Genomic DNA, 25,139 nt, shown 5'->3' on the forward strand with positions numbered 1-25,139 from the left:
AGCCCGGGGAGGAGGCGGTCCCCTTACCATGCCACCCTATTTTCCCGGACATGTTCGGCTTTTTGGAAATTCCTCCCGAATGGGGATTTTGAGAACCAAAAAGCCGGACATGTCTGGAAAAATCCGGACGTATGGTAACCCTACCTCTGACACTCACCTCTCCCTCCACTGGAGGGACTCCCCTGTCCATACCTGTCCCGGGGCCTTCCTTTAAAGGGGCATCCCCATATCAGCGGGGTCTACTTGGAAAAGATAATATTTACTCCCTTGTGTGGCTGAGCTGGGCTGTGACAATCCAACCCATCATGAGTACTGTGAGAAATGGGGCACAACACTACCCAAGGCAGTGTCATTTCAGGGACTGTATGGCCTCGAAGTTCAAACAAACAAGCTATATAAAGTCCTTTTCTTTACTGGGAAGCCAAATGGAAGTTTTTCTAGAAGGGTATTTTTAGAAATCTCAGTATAATGACAAATTTCAAGCTCAGTTAAATAACTTTTTTGTGAAATGATGCAGAGCACAATTAGTACAGAGACATGAATAGTGAGAGATCCAAGCTGGTTTGCCTGATATTGTGTAAAAATGTGTGTAACTTTGATATAGAAGGCCTTGCCAAACTAATTATCAAAGCATATGCAACCATCATCGTAGACAGTGACTTGTTTATATTGCTCTATATACTATACCAGTGTTTCTCAATCTGGGAGTCGTGATTTATTTGATAATTTATATGGTAAAAATGAGAAAATAAGCAATTTTTCAATAATACTGTGCTGTGCTACGTGTATTTTTATGTCTGATTTTGTAAGCAAGTAGTTTTTAAGTGAGGGGTACTCAAGACAAATCAGCCTCCTGAAGGAGGTACAGTAGTCTGGAAACATTGACAACCACTGCTCTAATTGACCTGGATCAAGAATGTCTTTGATTTACTTTCTATTTCTATAGTAAGGCTATTGGGATCTCAGCATTAAAATACAGTCTCAGAAGGATTTTTTGAATCATGTTTTTAAGAAATTTCATAAATGGACCGCTGCACTTCCCGCAAATTAATGAGCCTGATGTTTCATTTTTTAAGACCAAAGGTCCCTGCATCTTCCAAGTATTAGAGTGAGTTGTTTTCCAGAAACCCAAAGGTGGAAGTTCATTAGCAATCTATTTGTGTGTAATACCTTTTATAGTAACAAATAAAAAGGAAGTCACAACTGGTCTAGTCAAATTTGCTTCCTGCCCTCTAGTCAGGGACGTATCTCCCTGCTGTCAACAGTTCTCTCCGGAAACAGCAAAAGAAAGATCCCAGATCAATCTATGAAACTGAAAAGGGTATTCCCAGAAACACTGAGAAAATGAATGCCAAGGACTTTTGTTACACTTTACCAGGGAGATCAGGAGTGAATGCACCGAACTGAAAACTCATTGCTGCGGAAATAAACACTCAGGGCTAGACTCTGCTTGGAGACAGCAGAATCTGCTACCATTTGCTGCTCTGAGGTGTACAGTGCCTCACAGAGTTGGGGAAAGGAGGCAAGACCGTGGCTGGCAGTGCAGGAGAGAGTAAGGTGCATCGCTGGCCTCCCCTCTGCGCTGCTATGGGGCCGAGCACCTCCCTCGCCGGGCCCCCCAGGCGGGGGGTGAGGTGACACCCCCACGTGCCCCAGGCCAGGCCAAGCCGCGGTGGGGTCCCTGTCACTTTAAGAGCGGGGCTGGGCTGAGCAGAGCCGGCGGGGGGTTGCTCCGCTCCCGGCTGCAGGCTGATGCCAGAGCCTGGGCTGAGAGCCAGGCTCATCTCCTGCACCAGCTCCGGGCGAGGCTTTGCTGCGGCTCCCCCAGTCCTCCCGGGCCGGGCCGCCGCACGGTAGGGGCGGGTTGCATGAGGCAGGGCAGGACCTGGTGGGGGCCGAGGGCTGAACAGGCCCGGCAGGGGGCTGCTGGAGGGGGGAAGCTTGGGAAGGGGAATTTGTAAAAAGCTAAAAATGTCCGGGATTTCCCCCAGACGGCTATTTAAAGACCCAAAAGCCAGACATGTCCAGGGAAACCCGGACGTATGGTAACCCTAGTTAGTCTTAAAGGTGCCACAGGACTCTCTGTTGCTTTTTACAGATCCAGACTAACACGGCTACCCCTCTGACACTGTTCTTGTGTTTCTTGAAGAGGCAGATCGGTTGGTCATCATAACTAGTCTGTCCATTTTAGAGATGTTAATTTCCCCACACCAGACTGTGCTAAATATATCTTGATTTCCAGTTACCATAACAAAAGGTTGTCCAAAGGTCATAAGCCAAGTCTTCTGCACAGTGAAGAAGCATTTGTGCAGAAGTCAAATATTTGTTAGGAAACTGTGTCTGCTCTCCCATGTGGTCACCAAGCTGGAGGATTATTGCTGATAGAACAAATAGACTTTTGCATAGTTTGTTTGAGACTACTATATAACCCCAGACAGAGATTCACTAATGAATGGGTTGCAGGAGAATTCATCTTAGGCAAACATTTATGCAGCTTATATTGTATTGCCTGACTGCACAAAAAGACTAAGATGAATACAATAAGACAATTCCAGAGTCTGTCCATCTTTAGGAAATTCTGAAAAACCTTCCTCTTCCAAAAGGCTTTACCACCACTAGAATGGAACTCACAATATTCCTACTCCTAAAACCCCAATCAATCAGCCTGAAATAAATCAACCTAAACAATAAAGCCAAAACCAAAATTAGAATTATACTAAATGTAAAATATCAAAGCATTGAATTCTAACTGAGCAGAGTTTTTACCCCAAAAAGGGAGATGTGCCAAAGATTCCCATGAAGTCCATTTGGGACATTATTCTTGCTATTGACTTTGTGTGGAAGGTGCTCAGATACTACAGTGATGGATGGTAGTATCAGCCCTAAGGTAGATAAATAGAAAACATATTTAATAATACTTTGTACTTATGTAGCACCTGGCTTTCAAAGATCTCAAAATAACTTACAAACATTAAGTGTCTCAACTCCCCTGCAAGAGTGTGTATGTATCATACAGGTGGCTACACACATAGAGAATAGCTTGTCCCAAATCATGCAGATTAGGGTTAGAGTTAACAGAACTCTGGAATTTTGACTCCCAGGCCCCAGCTATAGCCACTAGCTTAGATACTTTCCTACAAAAGAAAACATTGCTTAATAAACGTGTGGCTTTTGGTTTTAAACTGAAGTAATAAAGAGCTTCCAACAAATTTGTAGGAGTGGAATAGAGAGCTAGTTTGACTTGTCAACCAACAAGCCTCCATCTGTATGGATTGTCACATGGGCATCTGTACCAAATTAACCATGGGATTTCCTGAAGCTATTGTTAAATTAACAGTCCTGGATTACTCTGATCAGGCGGCTCTATGGAGTTGGATCACATTGCTCGTTTCATATTTATTTTATTTTTAGGGAAAGTATGTATGCTTATGAAAGTCAAGAGACTAACAGTTGGAAAATGAGTTTGTCTGTTTAAACTGGAAGCCAAATCTGGTGCAGGCAGAACCTTCATCCAGAGGGACCATGCTTTGTAGGATTGCCAGATTTTTCAGTCTCCATTCAAGTGATTCCTAGAATCAAAGCAGAATTGTTTTAAACTGGAGTGAGCTGTGTGTATGTTTTTGGATTTCTGGGAAGAGCTAACTGTTATGAGCAACATGCAGGCCAACAAAATCATGTATTTAAAGAGCCTGTTTGGTTGGACTAAAATTATGACGATGAAAAGTACTATTATTGTTATTACTCAGATTGAGGCCCAGCTAGGTGTTAAACATGCATATAGTAAGAGACAGTCCCTGCCCAAAGAGCTTGTAATCTAAATAGACAAGACAAAGGGTGAGGAAAAGAAATGACTATGATCGCCAGTATGCAAATAAGGAACTGAGATACAGAGAGATTAAATGATTTACCCAAATGAACCGAACCCAGTTCTCCTGAGTCTTGGTCCAGTGGTTTAACTGCAAGATTGTTCTTCCTCTTGAGTTCCTTATTCCTTTCTGATATGCAGTTCCCTTTGCCCTTCAACAGGAACCGATAAAAAGCCCATACTGATTAAAAGAACAAAAAGCAAAATTACAAAAAACCTTTGAGGGGTTTCCCCATGGTTGCAACTTCATTTCACAGAAGTTTTTGGTGTTCTGTGATTAGGTGAAATCTGTATCATACCATTAGAAGAAAATGGATGTATTTAGGGTTAAAAAAATAGAACTAATTAATTGGGGAAGAAATTAATAAATAGCAAAAGGGAAACAAACAGATATTGTATTCCAAGATAGCATATTAATTTAGCAACAAAAATGTTCATTTCAGCATTACTCTCTTCATGAGAAGAGTGAAACACAAAAACTCAAGTGGAATAAATCCCAGGGTCACACGTCTTTGCTGGTTGATGCCAGGTTACTTTTTAAAATCCCTATTTGTACAGTATATTGCTTGCTTCGTTGCATTTATCAAGGCATAAGTCAGGCAAGGCCCAGAACACTCGAAAGGGAGGAGTTAAATTTATTCACTCATCCTATGAAGAGTCCAAAGCAGGTTCAGACTTTTCTTCATTTACCCTGTGAAAAGAAATTTTAGAATTCTAGAAACTTAAACATAGTCATGGTCTCTGGTGTTGATCTTGGACTTGCTCCCATTCTGTGTCAAGGATCTAAGGTTTGGCGACCTCACTGCAGATGTTCAAAATCTCAAGTGATAGGAGAATATTAGAGCATCTTAACTTAAAGTGGTTGTGCATATCTGAAAGCTGCATGAGGAATATGAATAGACTGTTAGGATATGTTACTGGACACCACACCTTCATAGAGTAACAGAACTCTCTCATATGATCCCCATGCAGAAAACCTCTTGTTTGTTGGCAGCCAATTGAAGATTTGTTTAGTTTCTTTTCTTCAAAGTTTCAAGACTTGGCTCTGACTATATGCACACAGCGAGAGAATGCCAGGACATAAATGTCACTGATAATACTCTGGGTAGCTCATTGTCATCATGACAGCTATTTACTCTGAAGCTACTGACCACCATTGAGATGAGATTTGTATATGGAAATTCCAGAGTTACACCAAGGATTAATTTGGTCCATTGTGCTGATCATCTCTTCAGCAGCTAGCTTATTGCAATGACTGCTGCACATGCACATGTGTTTGGCATTTGTCCTTCCTCTCTGGTTCCTCAAAATCACAGGGGTCTATGTCCATAATGGAAGAGGTTATTCACTCAAGGGAGTATATTGGACAATAGTTTGTTGACCCTCTTGCCTAATTTAATTTAATTTTTTTGGAGACAGAAGGCAGTTGGAAATCTTTTCCTTTCTGGAGCCACCCCACATCATCTTTTGAATCTCCCTTTGCCTCGGTACCCTTTAATCTAGTGGAGGAGTATAGCATGCCTGCCCTGTATAGCCTGTTCTAGACCGGCCAGGAGTGGTTCTGTGAGTGTATGCTGCTTTTATAGTCATCCCACAAGACAGGCATATTATGTCTTCCTCTGAGCCTGGCCCTTATGTGCTAGGGAGGAGGATCCCAAAGGTAACTCTCAAAGATCTCCTAGGAGTGTGTTCCTACCATCAGCATGAAGAGCAGAAGCATGTGTCAGTATTGAAGCAGGTTCTCTCAGGGTATTTGGGTGGCCCATTCCCTGATGAGATCTACTTCTCTGGTGGAGTGCCCTTGTTTGGTGAAGGCAGTTTTAAGTGTGCTAAAATGTGTATTCTGAACTTTCGCCTTGGAGCATCTTCTGTGATATCTGAGTGCCTGGATGTAGATAACAGATTTCTTGGAGTGTTTGAGGTGATTACTGGATCTGTGAAGGTAGATGTGGTGATTCATGGGTTTCTTGCAGATAGTTGTCTGTAAGGTTCCATTGTAAAGCTGATTGTGGTGTCTAGGAAGTTGATGCTGGTGTGGGAGAGTTGTACAGAGAATTTGATGGCTGGGTGGTGGTTGTTGAAATAGTGGTGGAAATCTATGAGGGAGTTTAGATAGTCTGTTCATAGGATGAAAATATCATTGATTTAACTCAGGTAGAACTATCGCTGGTTTCATGGTGCATTTGTCCAGAAATATTTCTTGACATTTTGGTTTACTGGGAGAATCTGAATAGTTGTTTACCACCATACAATGTTGGTCAGATTTGCATGTACTGATGCAGAAAACAACTCTTGCATACAGTGCTCGGTAATGCTTTCATTAAAGAGTGGAGATGGATGTTTGCTTTAAAAAGTTCTCCATGACTATTAGTTTTAATTTTTAAATGAAATCCCTTTGAATGCATTTCCTACTCTTGTTGTTCATTTTGTCCAAACACTCTAGTGAATGAGAGTGCTGACAGAATATTCGTGGAGGCAGCACATTTTAAGTGAATATTGGCTAAAGAATTTTTGTGTGGAAAATACATTTTGAATTTATAAATATAAGTACTTACACCAAAAAGACTGATTACAGTGAGTCATGCTTATCCAAGCAAGGAACTGGACCTATGTATTCAATCAAAACACATCACCAAAGTTCAAATTGTGAGTAGTGAATATTCACAACAAACCTTCAAACTGCTATTGGTCAGTTTATAGACAGAAAAAGAAGTGACATTTGTCAATCACTACAATTTTTTCAACAGACTTTACTCATGACCTGAAGATATTGAGGTAGTTTGGTATTCTGATTAACACCTTGGGTCAGTTACACTGTGGCTGTTTTCTCTCTGGAGAGAATGGCACCTTCATGGCTGTAGAAATATATGGAATCCCAGAGCCTTGGTAAAGGGAGCTGATTTGCTTCTTCCTATGTGTGGATTTAGATTTCACTCAGAAGGAAGCAAGAAGTCTTATCAATTGAGCTAGATGTATGCACCAGCCTTTCTCGGATGCATGAAGGAAACAGAAGGCTGTGAATATATCATGGCAATCAGGAGTTTTACTGAGGCCTGGTGAAGAACGTACAATAGACTTTTTGTAAGCTTCCTGGCCAGGGAATTCACCCCTGAAGAATTACTGAATCACAGGGGGACAGAGTCAGCATTTTTTGTTTGTTTCAGGGAGTGTGAGAATAATATCCTTTTCCCCATTCTCCCATTGGTGGAGCTTTAACATGCCAAAAATAGCAGGGAAGAAAACTTGAAATGAATGATTAATTATTTTAACATAAAAGTTTCCTGTAAGTTTTGATTTATGAGTCAGCCTTTTGATTGTAAATAATTTGCTATAGTAGCATCTAGTTTGACGAGATTTGGGACGGATGTACGTTCTGCAACTAAAAGTAGGGAAGTGGATCATAAGATGATTGTGATTGTGTAAATAAAGTTCCTCCTTGTTTGGCTGGATAGGGTTAAACGCCTATGCCTGAATAGGAACAAGAGGGTCATGTTAGATGGCTGTCCTAATTGTTGAAATCCAACCTTGTGAGAATGTTCCTGAGTCCATAAAATGAAACCATTATCAGGTAGTGTTGAACAATCCTGACGTATAAGGTGGAAGTTTTAGGGGGTTCTCTCTCTCTTTCTGACAGCAAGAAATAAGAATTTAAAAACATTGCAGGTTAAGAAGGATCAGTTTTTTGTTTAATCTAGGCAGAAAGATAGCGTAGTGAGTTATTAATTCCATGAATTCTGAGTCCAAGCCAGGACATAAAGAAGCTCTGTATGGTGATAGTAGGCACCATAGACTATGCCGCTTGGTCCGAAAGCTAGAGAGCCAGGGGAGAACTACAGGGTCTTACCCTCTGTCCTGTAGCCTAAATAGAGTCCTTACCATGGAGGCCTGTCTCATCTCTTTGTTGCATGAAAATGCTATTGGTAGTTTTCTAGGTCTTTCAGGGAAAAACAAACACCTGTTTAAATATAACTCAGCAACATTTGGTTCAGCTGCTCTGAAATCAGGAAAGCTGTACAATAGAGACTCTCTTGGTTCTTGCAAAGTTCCTCCAGTTTATCAGATATTGATCTCTCCTTTCACAGCACTGCTAAAAGTTGCCCGGTGGTGCTTGGAAACATTGTGAGGTGCTCTAAACCCTGGCAGATTGAGAGTTCTGAATGTGCCCTAGAAGTGACCTTTTCAGACTCCATAAGGAAACCAATTTTTCTGCTTTGTTTTCAGAGCCTATTGCTGATCACCCAGCCAAGTAATAACATTAACACAGCAGGTTTAAAAAACACCATGGGCTTTTATGCCATCTAGGAAAGGGATTGATTCGAGTTGGGTAGGAGCTGGGATGAAGGGGAGGGTATCAAAGAAGGGTCAGCTCCTAGCTTGCAGGTTATAGAAGAAGCTCTCTAAAAGAAATACACCTTAAACTTTGTTCAACATGATATCGTGATTGAGTACATAAGAGGAAGGAAGAACGTAAATGTCAGTGCTTTCCTCCTGGATTTCAGCGGCTAAAGACTCGTGTGTATATATACAGCATGTGAATGTTCGGTGTAAACTGTCCTTTTGGTTGCCATGTATGGCATTGCTCAGTTGTAGGCCTAAACTTCGTGTGGGCATTAAAAATAAATCAAACTAATGCTTGCTGTTTCTTCTCTCTGTTTATGTAATGGTGCCCTCTGTCTCAGTAGGGAACCTTTCTCTTGTGAGAGTCACGGACTTTAAATCTGAATATTTTTGCTATTCTTGCTCAACTAGACATGTGGCGCCAGTTCTTGGATTAAATACTTCTGTGGGTGGCTGCTTAGTATTTGCAAGCAAATGTCAGGGCCAAATCCTGCCCTGGCCAGAGCAGTGAGAGGCAGCAGAAAAGCTGCCCAGTGCCTCAGCTGCTACAGGATTCCTCAAAGTGGAGGGAACAGAAGTTCAGGTGTGCACTTAATTGCCTCTCTGAGCAGGAGTGAACGTGTCCCAAGCAAGCACTTGCTGCTTGACAGTAACATGCCCATTAGTTAGCTGGGGATGGCTGGACTTGCTTCTTAACCCACAAGACCAATGTGATAGCAAGGCCCACCTCTTAGCACGTTTTACACACTACCAACTACGTCTGTTCTAATTAGGGCTGGGCAAATGACTGGTTTTTAGGTTTGCTGTCAGTTCAGGGAAGAAAAAGTAGGTTCAGCTTGAACCTCTGATACCTCTGAAAAATTTCAATGAACCAAAAATGTCAACAGCACTTCACTTTTGGGTCAAACAAAACATTTTGTTCATCAACCCATTTAGTGTCAGGACACTTGTTGACATAAGAGGAAATGAAGGGTTGTATTCACAAAACATCTTGAGGAGCAGGTGGTGATGCCCACCTTCCAGTAGTAGCGCATTGGTTAGGGCACTCCCCTGGGATGTGGGAGATGTGGGTTCAGTTCTCCTTCTGCCTAATGTGGGGAAGGGATTTGAACGTGGGTCTCCCACATTGTAGGAGAGAGCCCCAACCCCTGTGCTATAAGGTAGTCTGTGGTGGGTCTCAGTCTTTCCTGTTGAAGCTGTTTTGCTTTGCATAAAATACTTTAATAGTCATTGGGGGATGGGGACACACACACACACACACCCATGGCCTGAAAAGTTTTGCTCAGATCTAGTTCTAATGTTTACAGAGGATGAACAGGATCCTCTGTCAGTCTTTCTTCCTCTTCCCACTTCCTGGAACCCTAGAACAGAAGATGGGTGGATTTACCTCAAAAAGAAGGGTGATTGTGGTATGGTTAAAGGAGGTTGATTGCCAGTATCCATTTGTTTAGCCAGTTATTAACCAGTAAAGTGACTAAAACTGCAGGAACATTTCATTGTGTGGGGTCGGGGAGAAGGGGCAAGGTATATCAGTGGAATGTAATAATAGACTACATTGGCTCTTATTTCAAATCTTATAACCTGTTATACACACTTCAATAGTTAGACCATAAAAATAATGGCCAGGTAATATAATTTGATGAAGCTCCATTGACTTAAACTGAGGATTGGGCCACATTACTTTTGGCGATGTGTGGTGGAATGGATGAGTCTTAAGGATTCATCTCTCTGACTGGTGGTCAGAAAGGTTTATTTGCATGCAGTTTGAGCCAGCTGATGTAGATCAGCATAACTCCATTGAATTCAGTGCCAGTTTATGCCATCTGTGGATTTGGCCCTTTAACTATTAGCTGAATAAGCAGTACACAAACCTACAATAGAATGTTACTATCAGAATTCATTGTGTGTTTGTAGAATCTCCATATAGTAATTTAACTTTGCAACTTTTAATCACTATTTAAGGACAATGTTTGAGTTCTTAGATTACCCCTTTGTCTTTAGCAACATCGCTGTTATTGTGTTGGTTGAATTCTTCCAGGGTTAATTTTTTTATCCTTTTCTGTTGTTTCAGAGGTTCTTAATTTATTGCCAGAATCAACATACTGTTCTGATTCAAACATATTTCATTATCTATGAATATTAAACATTTTTGGCAAGTACAACAAGTGCTAAGATAACATGCTTACATAGCTTATTTTTCTACTATATATAGCCTGACCTGGCCTGGAATTTTTTTATACTCTTTAGATCTGAACATGTATGACTTTTTCAATTAACTACTCATATCAGTTTGTCTATATAAAATTAACACCAATTATGAATGAGTTGGGTCACTTCCATGAAACAATTTTCCCTGATACTAACATATACAAATTCTGCTTTACATTTCAGACAAATGAAAGGGGATCTGTTATTTCTTATTTAATTTGCAGACTTCAACCATTTGTTACGCACGCATACATAAAGTAACTTAAAATGGTAAAAAATAAAGATACATAGAAACTATCTGACAGCAATTTCAAGAGGGAAGGTTTGGCCATAGTCACTGGAGCCAGGATACCCTGGGACTTATGAGGAAAGCATCCATTTTAGGGATGAACAGTATTAACAATTTTGTGAAACAACTGACCTATGTTCAGACCACAAGTGTGTTTTCCGAACCTTTATAATTTGTCATTCAGAAAATTTTATGACTCTTGATGTTGCCCTGAACTTGCTGAACTATATTCCCCCACAATCACTCAAATGTGGATTTGGTTCTATCATAGACATTCAAGGCCCGATTCTCCTTTTTATCTTTGAGGGCTGGTCCACACTAAGCCCCTAGTTCGAACTAAGATACGCATCTTCAGCTACGTGAATAACGTAGCTGAAGTCAAAGTATCTTAGTTCGAACTTAAAGGTACTTACCGCGGGTCCACACGCGGCAGGCAGGCTCCCCCGTTGACTCCGCCTACTCCTCTCACGGAGCAGGATTACCGGCGTCGACGGCGAGCACTTCCGGGATCGATTTATCGCGTCTAGACAAGATGCGATAAATCAGTCCCAGAAGATCGATTGCTTGCCGCCGAACCAGCGGGTAAGTATAGACGTACCCTGAGCGCAATGAAGCTGCTTCTGTTTGCCATCAGTGTAAGTCAGAGGGGAATCAGGCTTCTGGAAGGGACCTGGGATTTTTGCTTTACCCCTTAGGTTTGATATAATGATGGATTTCTTTACAGGGACTGGAGGCTGTTCCCAGGATAAAAAAATGGGCTGGAGATCTGTATTTGCTTGCCAGGTTTCGTTTGTAACATGTGTGCACTAAGCGTGGTATTAGTACTGAGCTGCTTATTTCTAGCAGGGAGATCAGACTTATGTTGGGTTGGAAATGGTGGCAGCCTTTTTCCTCTGTACCATTCCCCCATGGGCCTTTCCCCATATGCATACACTTGAGCCCCCACGCCCAAGCCAGAGCATCATTCCTGCTTCCCTACCTGTGGTCCCTAATTGATCTCCCCAGCTCCCTCCTTGGAAAGTTGCACATCACCTCCACCTCCTAGTGTGCCAGCCCAGGCAAGGTGGTCTTGATAACGTGAAACCTCATACGGCTTTTAAAGCATGCTAAACTGTCCAACTTAAAGTCTAGAAGGGATACGAGCTTTAAAATGACCAGTTTAGCATGCGTTAAAGTCAGTGCAGGCTGGACTTTTAAATTGTCAGTTAGCACGTGTTAGCTAACACATGCTAACATCACATCTTAAAATCCTTATCTAGGCAAGGCCAACAACAGGTGAGGGGAAGAATTACTGCATCTGGGGGGTGGGGGAGGAGTCACAGATAGGCAGAGGTGGATGTTTTGGGTACTCTCAGGTGGGGGGTGCCTGATGAGGTGCCACATATTTTACTTCTCCTAGGCAAACCCTGGGTTAGACCCAGATTAGAAACCGGCTCTCTTCATATAGGACAGGAGTTCTCAAACTGGGGGTCGGGACCCCTCAGGGGGTCGTGAGGTCATTACGTGGGGAGTCGCAAGCTGTCAACCTCCACCCCAAACCCCTCTTACCTCCAGCATTTATAATGGTGTTAAATATATAAAAAAGTGTTTTTAATTTATAGGTAGGGTCGCACTCAGAGGCTTGTGATGTGAAAGGGGTCGCCAGTGAAAAAGTTTGAGACCCACTGATATAGGTGCTACTTATTTAAAATGTCTGGACTGCAGTAGCAGTTCAAACTCTAATTTCGTTGTCTCTGTTACCCATTCTTGCTTTGCTAGATGGGGAATAACATTCACATTTCACTGGTACCATCTTCTACCATTCCAAGCGCTTTCATAATCCCCAACGTGTGTGGAAAACTTGGAAAGGATGAGCCCCATTTAAGAAATTAAATCAGTGCACCAGTTCCACACAATGGTATTAAATATCCTACATATTTTTGAAGCATATGTTGTGTATATGCAGTGTATCTGAGCAGTTACATCCAGAACTGTTTGACCCCATAAGTGACTTTATTTTTTTTAAGGATGGTGCAATTTGATATGACTAACATACATTGCTACTTTATGCCTTTGCCCCCTGCTCCATGAGACTGTTCAAGTATGCAAAGACTATTAAAGAAATCCTATGGGAATTTCTTCCTCTGTTGCAAATACAGCATTCTTGAAGAATGAAGTAATCCAAATTTTTTCTTCCATGGTTACATCCTGTCTCTGAGGAGCTTTGTGGTTTGTGCTGACAACAAAATGCTGGCAGAAATACCCACCGAAAAAGCTGTCATTTAAATGTTGTCTATCAAACATGTTTATGGGCTCTTTAATGGAGCAACCAGTTCTAATAAATTTACAAAGCTAGAGACTGACCTGTCATTCAATGTATGCCATTTATAAATGGAAGTGCTGGAATAAGGGACGCTTGGCTTTTCTAGCTGCTTATTCATTATTAGTAGTAATAGAACTATTGTGGCAGTGCCTTGAGGCTCCAATCGAGGACCAGAATAATGCTTGGCACTATTTAAAGTCTGATAGAGTTCTTGTCATATACTTGTTCACACCTGTATACATATTCATATATATGAGTATGTCCATGTATATAGTAATATATGTACAAAAAATAAATATATGGAGATATACCTATCTCATAGAGCTGGAAGGGGCCCTGAAAGGTCATCAAGTCCAGCCCCCTGCCTTCACTAGCAGGACCAAGTACTGATTTTGCCCCAGATCCCTAAGTGTCCCCCTCAAGGATTGCACTCAGAACCCTGGGTTCAGCAGGCCAATGCTCAAACCACTGAGCTATCCCTCCCCCAATGTATACACACATACCCCCTAGTGATTTTGGACGCTTCAGTTTGTGGGTGCCCAAGTTGAGAAGCTGAGATCCTTTAAAGGGGATGATTTTCAGAAAGTGTTGAGTGCCCACTCTTTGAAAATCAGGCCTCGTTAATGTGTATTAAGTTGGGCACTACTCACTCTTGAAAATCTTGGAGAGGCATGCATGCGCATTGAAGAATGCCAGTGAGAGATGAACAAAATTTGTAATAGTTTTCATCACTCTGGTTTATTCACCCTTCACCTTATAGCTGAGTAAACTTAAAAGTCCATTTGCAAATAAAATTGGGAAAGAATAACAGACACATTGCATTAGTCATAGTTCAAGTTTGCAGTTTAGGAAAATGTTTTTCTAATGGTTAGCTATCACTCTTCTGTCAGAATAGTCCAGCAATAAACCTCATAAGATTTTGGATCTTGTTAGAGAAAATGTTGCTTTGTTCTTGGTGTCTGTCTCATTTTGAAAGAAATGGCCATTGTGGTAAATCAGATAAGTAGAGCTGGTTGGACAATCATTTCTTTTTCCCTTAAAATTTTTTGATGCAAATAAGTTTTAGCTGTTGAAAATTTTCTTCAATTTTTTTCAGGTTTTAATTAGAAAAACAACACTCTTCCCCCCCCACAAAAAATTCAGTTTAAAACTGAAAACCCAGAGCTGGAAATTTTGTGAAAATTTCCATTTCACAAAAAAAAAAAAAAAATTTGACAATTTTTTTTCCAATCACAACTAATACTGCTGGGTAGCAGGAATGTGTGCAGTTCTAAATTGAAGGTTTCATAATTCTTCCATTTGTCCGTCACTGTAGACGATCACATATAGCTGCTGAAATAAAAAATAGAGAGAACATGCATCACTATCCCTTTAAAATTTTCATCTTGTAGAAAATTTTACAGGAACACGGTGTTATGCCATGCAATTCACCTTGCAGGGTAAGAAACCCTGGGGCAAGAAACCGTGTCTAGCCCTGAAGGAATTTGAAATGGCCAGGATTGTTTTATATTCAAGAACAATTTGTCTCTGTAGAAATAAGACCATTCTATGAATTTATGATTATAATAATTCACTTAGAATAAAATGTTCAAAGAGCCCTTTGATAGTGTGCATGGGATATGTCAGCTTGTGCTTTTTGTCTGTCTTCAGAATGATGCCTATTTTTCAAAGATCTTTGAGTTGAAAATTAAACTTGTCCAAAGTGCACGTAAGGTGCAGATACAAATTTTAGATGTGTTTTTTGGCACAGGGGCCTTAATGATGATTTTGAATGTGGCAAGGCTCTGGCAGTCAGGAGAGCAGCCAGGATATCACTTGACTGTTCTTGGACTCAACCAGCAGTTACCTGTTCCCTGCAGCCCCTTTCTCGTTACGAAACAGTCCCTGTATTCTAGAGAGAAACAGAAGAAAGATGATAAACCCATTAATTCACTTTATAAAATTGGTCCCCAATCTCCAGCCTCTTCATACCTCCCCTTCCCAACAAGTACTGCAGACTCTGGCTCATGGAAGCTATGAAAAACATCAATACATATCCTATAAGTAGGGCCCTACCAAATTCGCGGCCATGAAAAATGCATCATGGACCATGAAATCGGGTCTCCCCCCCCCCATGAAATCTGGTCTTTTGTGTGCTTTTACCCTGTACTATACAGATTTAATGGGGGAGACCAGCATTTCTCAAATTGGGGGCCCTGGCCCAAAAGGAAGTTGCAGGGGGGTCGCAAAGTTATTTTAGGGGGGTCATGGTATGGCCACCCATACTTCTGTGCTGCATTCAGAGCTGGGCATCCGGAGAGCGGCGGCAGTTTGCCAGGCACCCAGCTCTGAAGGCAGCGCCCCACCAGCAGCAGCACAAAAGTAAAGGTGGCAATACCATATCATGCCACCCTTATTTCTGCGCTGCTGCCTTCAGAGCTGGGTGGCTGGAGAGTGGCAGCTGCTGACTGAGGGCCCATCTCTGCACGCAGCAGCGTAGAAGTAAGGGTGGCAATGCCATACCGTGCCATCCTTACTTCTGCACTACTGCTGACAGTGGCTCTGCCTTCAGAGCTGGGCTCCTGGCCAGCAGCCACCATTCTCCAGCTGCCCAGCTCTGAAGGCAGAGCCACCACCAGCAGCAGTGCAGAAGTAAGGCTAGCAGTACTGCAACCCCCCCACAATAACCTTGTGACCCCGCCACAATTCCTCTTTGGGTCAGGACCCCTACAATTACAACACCGTGACATTGAAGATTTAAATAGCTGAAATCATGAAATTTACAATTTTTAAAATCCTGTGACTGTGAAATTGACCAAAATGGACCATGAATTTGGTAGGGCCCTACCTATAAGTTACAGGTACTTGCCTTTCTCAGCACTGCCACCCAAATGTATTGAAGGTCATTATGATTTACAGTGGTCCTCCAGACCCTTTAGGGAGGATGGGGGGAAGCGGGAGTTAGGCAACAGAGGGAGAAGCTCCCCTGTGTTGTATGGCATTGTATGAGGGCATAGAGTGGTTTGCAGGACTCATGCCAAACTGCAATCAGGACAGAGCAATCATTGGAAGAAACCATTTGGAGTAGCTTAGTATAAGGTACCTGTTGGCAGGTTTTTGCTACTGGTTCTGTGGCTCTGCACAACCTCGTGATAAACCAGTTCTCAAAAACATCTACTCAGCCTGCACTGCCACACCCCCTCCCAGCTGCATGTAACACACGCTAAAGAATGAATATGATTGAATACATGGCAATTGCTGTGCACTCCAGTGCTCGCAAAGTATGCCAGACAAATGTATCGCACAATTAGGAAAAGGATGGGGATTTTACACCTTATTATGAAGCATCTAGTATTGGCCTCTGTCTGATACAGGCGTTCAAATGAGAGGATCCATTGGCCTGTTCCAGTATAGCAATTTCTGGGTTTAAAGTAGACACCCACTTTTCCTGATATTTTAGAGAAGGAAGGATTGGACTTTTATATTGCTTTGGATATCAAACCATGTCAAGTTACATTGTTATGTGACTTGTATGTGCAAACACTTGATCACACTTTATAAGATATAAATGAATGTGTACTTCGTACCCCTGTTATCTCTGGGCGCAATCAAGCCCCAATCATGCCAGATCTTTCCTTTTTCTCTTTTTGATTACTTCTCCTCTGGCAGATTTTCCCAAGTGCACACTATGTTTTATCTGTGTGAAATTTAAAAAGCGGAGATAGAACAAGCAGGATGGGATCACTGGCTTTCATTTGATACTGTACAAGACACTATTTATGGATAAGAACCCTGAAAGTGGTGTGTTAGGTGTGGTGAGTTTGTCAGACCTGATAGGAATTGCTGTTATAGAACAGTGAACCCTGTGCAAGTTGGCTCTTGAAGTGTTCTAAGGTTCACAGACACATATTACGCAATGTTGTAAGTGCTGTAAATTGACTCTTCACATGTCTTGATGATCTTCATTGTGCTTTCAGGTTGCTCAGGAGAAAGGAAACTGCTCTTTTCAGAAAAACCCTAACCCATGTGTCATCCCTCAAGAAAATGACAATATTTTTCATACGATCTTCGCTTTTTTTACCAAGTCTGGCAGAAAAGTACTGGTAAGAAATTCCATATATGACTGAAATTTAAAAGGGTCATATATTATAAATGTGTTTGTAAGAGGAATGTGAAGAAGTCAACTAATTTTTTCTTTTCAGAGTAACTTTCATGTAATCTAAAATAAGAATTATATTTTATTTGTGTTGCGGTAGTCCTCAGAGATCTCACTCCCTCACTGCAAGCTTTGATTCTACCAAAGTACAGCTAATAAAAAATAACACAAGTATTAAAAGTTGCATAATATCTCCTGATACTAAAAGAAAAAAGACTGATTCAGTTCGAAGAAATGCAGTGGGTGAAAAATTATATAAAATCAACGTAACCAGCTAATGAGCTGATGCAAAGCCCATTGATGTCATTAGGAGTCTTTCCATTGTTTTCTTTGCACTTTGCATCAGTGCTAAGTGCAGAACTTCAAAGCGTATTTGCAGCTAGACTTGGAGCAATGTAATGTATATACAATAGAAATACATAGATTCTTGTTGAAAATGTTTTTCTGCAATACATTTTTCTCTAATCCTTTTATCTCAGTGAAGGTATTCTGACCAGGAGTAATAGATAGCAGGGTTTACTTGCCATGGCTGAAATTTATCCCTGTGTAGAGAGGCCCAGTACAATGCATATTCTGTGTTCAATTTCAGCTTAAGAGCACTGACCTCAGTTCAGGGATGAATTTCCTCTGACACGTTTTTATGAAGTTCTGGAATGATTATGATTCTGCAGATTCTGAAAACAGACACTGTTTTGTATAAGGGAGTTGTACAATCAGTTTTATTGATTCATCAAATGACTGTTTTCATTCAATCAGTAGGAATGTTTAGTATTGCTAGTTAGTTGTAAAATGAATGATTTCCTCCCTTCCTAATACATCTTACAGCCTTTTACTTATTTCCCTTAGGACTGTGAAAAACCAGGCAGATCCTGCTTAATTGTACGCTGTAACTTAAGCTCACTAGCAAAAGCAGAATCCCGCAATATAGATGTTTACATGCTGCTTAATACAGAGATATTAAAGAAGGTAAGTGCTTCTGCCTCTTTCTAGCTCATATGCTAAATCTAATTTAAATATACGTATCTATTGAAATATACATGAAGCATTGAATATTGCCTCCGTCTGTGTCTAGTACAACTAGTTTAAATTTTTTCACTGAAAAGTTTTAAGTTCATCAATAAAAATTTCCATTTGAAATTTTCATTGTGGTCAAAATTTTCTAATTGTTTTTGTTGAAACCATAACTTGAACATTATTTGTGTTTTTAAAAATTTCAGATTTTGGTAAAAATGTTCAGTTTTTGGTTTTTCAAAAACCAGTACTTTTTACTGAAGCCCACAATTATTTACTGAAGTGAGTTTTGAAAACTTAAATTGTTTCAGGTTTTGATTTTTCATTGAAAAAATAAATAAAAATGGCAAGAATTTTAGAAAAAAGTAGTTTTTATTCTAAATATCCTATGAAAAACAGCTGGCACTTTTCAACCACTCTAATTGCTGTATATCTCACTATAAGATGGCTTTACTGGACACGTCATCCTATACTGTGAATGAATAAGAATTTCATAGAGAAGCATATGAGAAGCCTTTTAGTCTGAGCTGGGATTCAAATGACAGTGGAGAAGTTTTTATACTTGAAAAAGCTCTTTCCCTCATTTCAGAAGAATGGGGTCTATGTATGTGTGTGCATATGCGCAGGTGGAGTCAGGGGGGAATGCGCAGGATTCATGGATAGTTCCTGGAAACTCTTATTTAAGGCCTTTATACTTTTTTTTTTAATCTGGATCACTGTAAATTTTCAATTATTATTGCCAAAATGCTGATATTTAGAAATTAACTCATTTTGGGAACTCTGGCACACTTGGAAACACATTACTTAATGTAAAAGTTCAGCTGCGATGGCAGTGGCTGGAAAGTTCCAGAAGAAGGGAACTGAAAGATGTCAATCCTGGAGGGTGCTCTGAGGCCTCAACTCCCACTAAATTCAATGGGAGCTGAGGATGCTCACCCCTTCATGGGAAGCGCTCATCATATTGTAGGATCTGACCTTAAATCAAATCACCTGTGTGTTATAAACAATTATAAAATAAGACTTTAAGCTTTGTGAACAGTAGATCTGGAGGTGTAATCCTAGATTTTGCTGACTTTTCTTAAGTACATTAAAAAAAGAAAAAGAAATAATTACATTTAGAAATTAATACATTTAGAAATAAAATCAAACAAAAACAGCCATATGTGCAGTGTTAAAGTTATGAGGTTTTTAAAACATTCAGATAATGAGCAGAGTAAGTGTGCATAAACTGTGATCCGTGTATTTATCTTTATCTGTTTGTAATTGAGATACAAGGGTAGAAGCCTGATAATTTTTTTTAATCTGTTACTTCAAATATTTGTTATACAAAGAGAAAACATCATAGCCATCATAAGAAGGCTCAAGATAAGAATAAACATGACATTCATGGTGAGAAACATGATAGCAGGCTAAGCAATGTTCTGTTGTGTCAATGAATGAAATAACAGGATTTGTAAATTTTAAGAAGATTTACTGCGTTTCCACTTATTTTGTAGATGAGCTTTTTTTTTTGGATATTCTTTTAGCTTACAATTTAGGTACAGCAAGGTTTGTCAGATCATGATATTGTAAGATAATCAGAGTAGGAGGATAATAAAATAAATCTGTTAGATAAATCTGTTGGTGACAGCTACTAGATTAAAAACAAAAATGGAGAGGTCTTTTCCTAAAGATTAGGTAGACACCAGTTGATGTCTTCATGGTCTTTCCAGCTGAAATCACCTTGCATGCTGCTGTTTGTCCATGTTTGAAGAAAGAGCACATAGATGGAGCCAAATGTTTAAGTTGTGCTCACATACAATACACCCACATGTGCAAGCAGGTAACTGAGTACACTAAACATGCATTTGTGTACACTGTCAAATTCAGCTCTGTTCAGAAGGTCTGCACCAGGCCCACGGGATGTCCGGTGCAGATCCTCTGCACACGTATCTGTCACAGTTCAGGGCAACTGCACCTGTATTTCCTCCTCTATGATCCCCAAGTGCACCCATTCTCAGGCTTCCAACTCCCCAGCTGTCACCTCTCTTGAATGGAGACATGGGTCTCCCTTCTGATAGGGGTTTTTTCCCATTCTGCATAGTTCCCTGCCTGTACTGTGAATTCCCCCAGAATGCAGACTGTCTCAGCAGGCTGCTTTGCCTTTCTTCTTTAGAGGCTATAGAGAGCCTGATTGCCATAGTTAAGTTACCACACAGCTAAGCACATTTATTCTTAAGGTAAAAGCATTACAGAGAAAAAATATTAAAAACAATAAAAAAATCTACATGCATACTAATAAGCTTACCTAAGATCACCCCAACAAAGGCTGCCAGGTGACCAGTCCTTCAGACCCCACTGAAGGTTTTTTCCCTGTGGTCACAAGTTCATAATAGCTATGGCTCAGAACAAGCATACCCATGAATCTGTGAGTCACTGTTTTATCTAGTTTGGGTCTGTGCTTGTGCAGAGACCATGAACAGGTAATCAGCCAGACAACTGGTTTCTCCTTAAAGCCTAGTTTCTAAAGGATAGGTCTGGAGCTGGGTCATTTTCATTGCCCTCCTCCCAGCTATTTTCTAGGAAACCCGTTTTAAGTTTGTTTGTCCCAAAAATTTATTCTTGACTGGTCTGTTGTTCAGTATAGTCCTTTGAAGCTCCCAATGCGTCCCAAGGTTTACATTATCCATGTCTGCTAGAGTAGTTACATACAATCCCACAATAACACACACACATTAATTCAAGAAAAATTGTCCAAGAAAGTGCAGGAAATTGTCATATCTGTCATGGTGTCACCCACATAGAATAGTGAACTTCACATTTAAATGGATACTCGTGTCCCCAACCACCAGTTTATTCTTGCAATGTTGATGCTAGTGTGGTAAAGAGTTCATTAAACTCATTTGAGCTGTAATTATGAGAATACACCACTCTATTTATTCACTAAGGGCCAGATTTTTCCCTTACCTTATGTGGGTGCAAACTGAGAAGGGAGGGAGTTAAGAGTAGCCCTTCACACTTGGACAGCCCTGATGCTTGGGAGGAGGGCGGAGGCTACATCCTTGGGAGCAACTTGCCAGAAAGGGGGCGGGGTTTAGGTGGAGCAGTGGTTCCTCACCCCCCAGCAGAGAGGGCTGCCTATATTGGGGGTGGGTGCCTGATGCCCCTCAGTTTTCCACCTGGGCAAGATGGCTGTGCATTATCCTCAGAACATGGTAATGCCGCAATCTAGTCCTAAATCAAAAGCAACCTTACATAAACATCTACTATATAAGAGTAAACAATGTGTTTAAAAAGGCAACTGGTTGGAAAATTTGTGTTTAAACGTTCTGTATAAAATACAAGGCAAAGTCACTGTTACTAATGGAAATATAAATCAAATACTTAAGCTTTATGCAGTGTGCTGTGTCTGGAATTATTTTAAATAATTAAACAATTTTATCATATACCATATATAAGTCTATCCCAGCTTCCAAATATCTGTTTTTAACTACTTGGGAACCATTGTGGTTAAGATTTAGCTTGTCTATGTTGATTGGCAATGTGCTGTGTTTTTCTGTTGTGAGGTTGGGGTAGCCTTAAAAACAGCCCAAATCCAAATTAAAAAAAGAAAAGCCCAAAGTTTTGTGGGATGGGTTTAATTTCAGTCTGAGATAATGCACTGTACTTTGTCCATCCATGTCCCCAGCTCAAGGTGCATGTGATTTCAGGCAGTATTAATCAGTGTAGCACTCAATTGCCAATCTAGCTGCCCTGGAGCATAAGAATAGAATATAATGTTATTAAATTGAAAAAGGTTGTTTAACTACTTTTGTTTTTAATTCTCAGGACAGTTCATCGGTCATCCAGTTTGTGACAAGGGCGAAGGTGAGGGTGGACACAACACTCAGGATTGTGGAAGTGTCTAATGGGAAGCTTAAAGATGCAAGAGTAAGTGACTGAGTCTGAAAAGAAAGGTCCCCATGTCCCATTAGTATGGAATCCATTAGGGGAGTTAGGCAAGTGGAATTTGGGGGTTTGGCCAACAAAAATGAGCGAGTCTGACTTCCTTTGAATTCACTAGCAGCAGTACTTCATAGTGTTTCTGTGGTTTGACTTGCTGTGATACCTTCGCCAGCATTAAGTTAGGCTTCTCACTGTGAGGTTGATGTCAGCTTTAAACTGATTCAGATTTTCCTTGAAACTCCAATGGGGTTTTTCCTCAGCAAAATCTTATCAGATATGACATTTTGAAATATGTAAATGTTTTAATAATAATTTGGGGTCAAAGACAATAACCAAAAAGGTATAACATTAATAGACAAGACCACCACCTTTTCTTTAGCTCCATCTTTTATGTCTAGTTATTTCAATGTGCATACAATACAAGGACTGTAAATTCACTCATTTTATATCAGCCCTTGATGGTGAGAGAGGACTACTGCTCCCTTTTTGATTAGCCCCAGCAACCTGAAAGTTTGCATCTTCAGAGAAGCCCTCCTTAACAGGAAGAAATTTTAATTGTACAGTATTTGAAAATAGATGGTAGGATTTTCAAAGTACTTAAGTGACGTAGGAGCATACTTTCAATTGAAAGTTGCAGGCACTTGTGTTCCTAAAACACTTACGTGCTTTTGAAAATCCCATCCAGAGTATTTAATTATCACTGATGCTACTGAGCCTAATTCTAATGGTTCCATCTTGCTTAAAAACTATCCATGTTCATGATACAAGCAGTCTGGGAGCCCTGTGTTTAAAGATTGTTTACAGCTTTTTCTAATTTGCTTAATATTGGGTTAATGACCATAAAAAAGCCTTTAGGCTGAGATTTTCAAATCCTCCTAGTGGATTTAGACACTTAATTCCCATTATTTTTAATGGGAGTTGTGCATCTAAGTCCCCAAAGGCAGCTTTGTAAACCTCAGCCTTAATGTTTAATATACCATGTACATAAAGTAGCTAGGCCCAAATGTATAGCCAGGCTTCAGACCAGGTTTTTGCAGGTGCATACCTATTACGCAGAATATGCTAATACTGTTCTGATTAAGCAGAAGTTGTTCTTCATTATCATTAGGCTAAATCAGTCTCCAGGGCACCCTCCTATATAGCAGTCATCCTAATTCAATATGTCCCAATTAGAAAGAGTAATATTATTTTTACATTTATATAACACCTCTCATCTGCAATCCCCTTACCAATTATATACATAATATATACTGAGCGTGGTAGAGGGCTGCAATATGGTCATTAGCAGAAAGATATGGATTTAATGCTGTACAACAGTTATTCTTTTAGACCTGGATTCAACAAGGCAAGTAGTCCCATTGACATATTCAGGCCTTACAGACCAGGATTTTGGACATTTCATTGCACCTGAATTCTTCTAAAACAAAATTCCACTCATCATGCAGAATCTGACCTATTGCAAGCATGTATCTTACACATACCATGTATTTTTCTTACATCTATACCAGTCAGCATGAAAGTGATTTCTTTTGTCCTTGAAGCATAATTGGGTTTTCTGAAAATTGTACACAATTATTATTTATTATTACTTGTATTGGTGTAGCACCAAGGAACCCAGTTGTGGACCCTGCCCCCACTGCGCTAGGTGCTGTACAAACACAGAAGAAGACCGTTCCTGCCCCCAAATGAACTAAACTTAGGAAGTATTTCAGAGAACAGAAATAGACCTTTGGTTAGAAATGGGAAAGAAAAGGAAATATTCTGTTTCTGTAGAGTATCTCAGTACTTATTGCATGGGTTAAATCATGAGGTAATTACTCAATTTTTACCTATCAGTCCTTTTCCAAACAAAACTCCTTGTGGCTCAATGGGAATTTTGTTTGAATAAGGACTTCAAGATTTAGCTGTATAAAAATAGGGCTCATACCGTTGGTTAGTCAGTCGCGTTTCCCCAAACCTCTTTGCCAATGCACCGCCATAACTGGTCTGCAGCACTGCCTATTGGCCTACCTCTAGGTCTCTCTTTAATTCAGTTGGGTGGCACTGAGTGATTCTTGCACTTCTGTGGCTGCATTTAATTGATTAGTGGTGCTGTACTTGAGATGAAATCCTAGCCCCATTGAAACTTATGGGACCAGGATTTCACTCCTATATGTTACAATCTGTAAAGGTTTTGGTGATCCTTCCCAATGACTGGCACTTTGTGAACTGTAGGGGGTTGTTATTATTTAGTGCTCAAAATTTAGACATGATTTAATCACAATGTGAGGTCTTTTTCATTTCATTCTTATCAAATGCTTGGAAAAAATACTGTCCTTTTCCTGTCCCTGGAAGGCCTTGGGTTGCAGTGATTATAGAGTTCATCATACATGCTCTGAAAAGACGTGAATCTTTAAACAAAAGGTTGCTGCTGGTTTCTGAGAAGATGAAACGGAAGGGGAGCATGCTTGGCATATTTTAGTAGTGTAAATCAATTTGTGATTTCAGTCTTTTCTAATGTGAATGCTATTTTCTGTCTTCCTTATGCTATTTCCATATGTCTGTTGGTTTCTCCACTGTAGTATGTTTTGGATAGGGTCGTGTTGAGAGAAAAATTTAAGACATGTGGTTTGGCTCAAGGTATTCATATTTTTTCTTCCCTTCTCCTTCTTCTGGTGGAATGCAGCTGAGAACAATACTTGTTGCAAACCACAGTTATTTAGTTGTAACCAGAAACGGGGTGGGGGGGATATAATTTCTTTGTCCATTCCTCTCACTCCCTTCTTTTAAAAAATCCCTTTCTCTCTCTCTTTCTGTTGTTGTTGACCACTGAATGCTGTACCATATCCATTTGGCCACTGGCTCCATCTGAGCTGCTGTTCATTGACATGCTTTGGCCACGTCTACACTACCCGCCGGATTGGCGGGTAGTAATCGATCTATCGGGGATTGATTTATCGCATCTCGTCTAGACGCAATAAATCGATCCCCGAATCGACGCCCGTACTCCACCTCAGCAGGAGGAGTAAGTGGAGTCGACGGGGGAGTCGCGGCGGTCGACTTGCCGCCGTGAGGACGGCCAGGTAAG

The 25,139-nt window shown here is 40.5% G+C and overlaps 1 protein-coding gene across 1 annotated transcript in view; it reads left to right on the top strand.

Moving 5' to 3' along the window:
- Positions 1–25,139, top strand: part of LOC112104941 (integrin alpha-9) — a 295,892-nt gene that overhangs the window by 242,247 nt on the left and 28,506 nt on the right. Inside the window, exons 24-26 of the mRNA XM_026663550.2 lie at positions 16,959–17,084; positions 17,984–18,103; positions 21,956–22,057. Of these exons, the coding sequence (XP_026519335.1) occupies positions 16,959–17,084; positions 17,984–18,103; positions 21,956–22,057 (348 nt within the window). The remainder of the gene's footprint in view (positions 1–16,958; positions 17,085–17,983; positions 18,104–21,955; positions 22,058–25,139) is intronic.

This window comes from Terrapene carolina, unplaced genomic scaffold, assembly GCF_002925995.2.
Source record: "Terrapene carolina triunguis isolate 2854851 unplaced genomic scaffold, T_m_triunguis-2.0 Scaffold33723, whole genome shotgun sequence".
NCBI classification, from domain to species: Eukaryota; Metazoa; Chordata; order Testudines; family Emydidae; genus Terrapene; species Terrapene triunguis.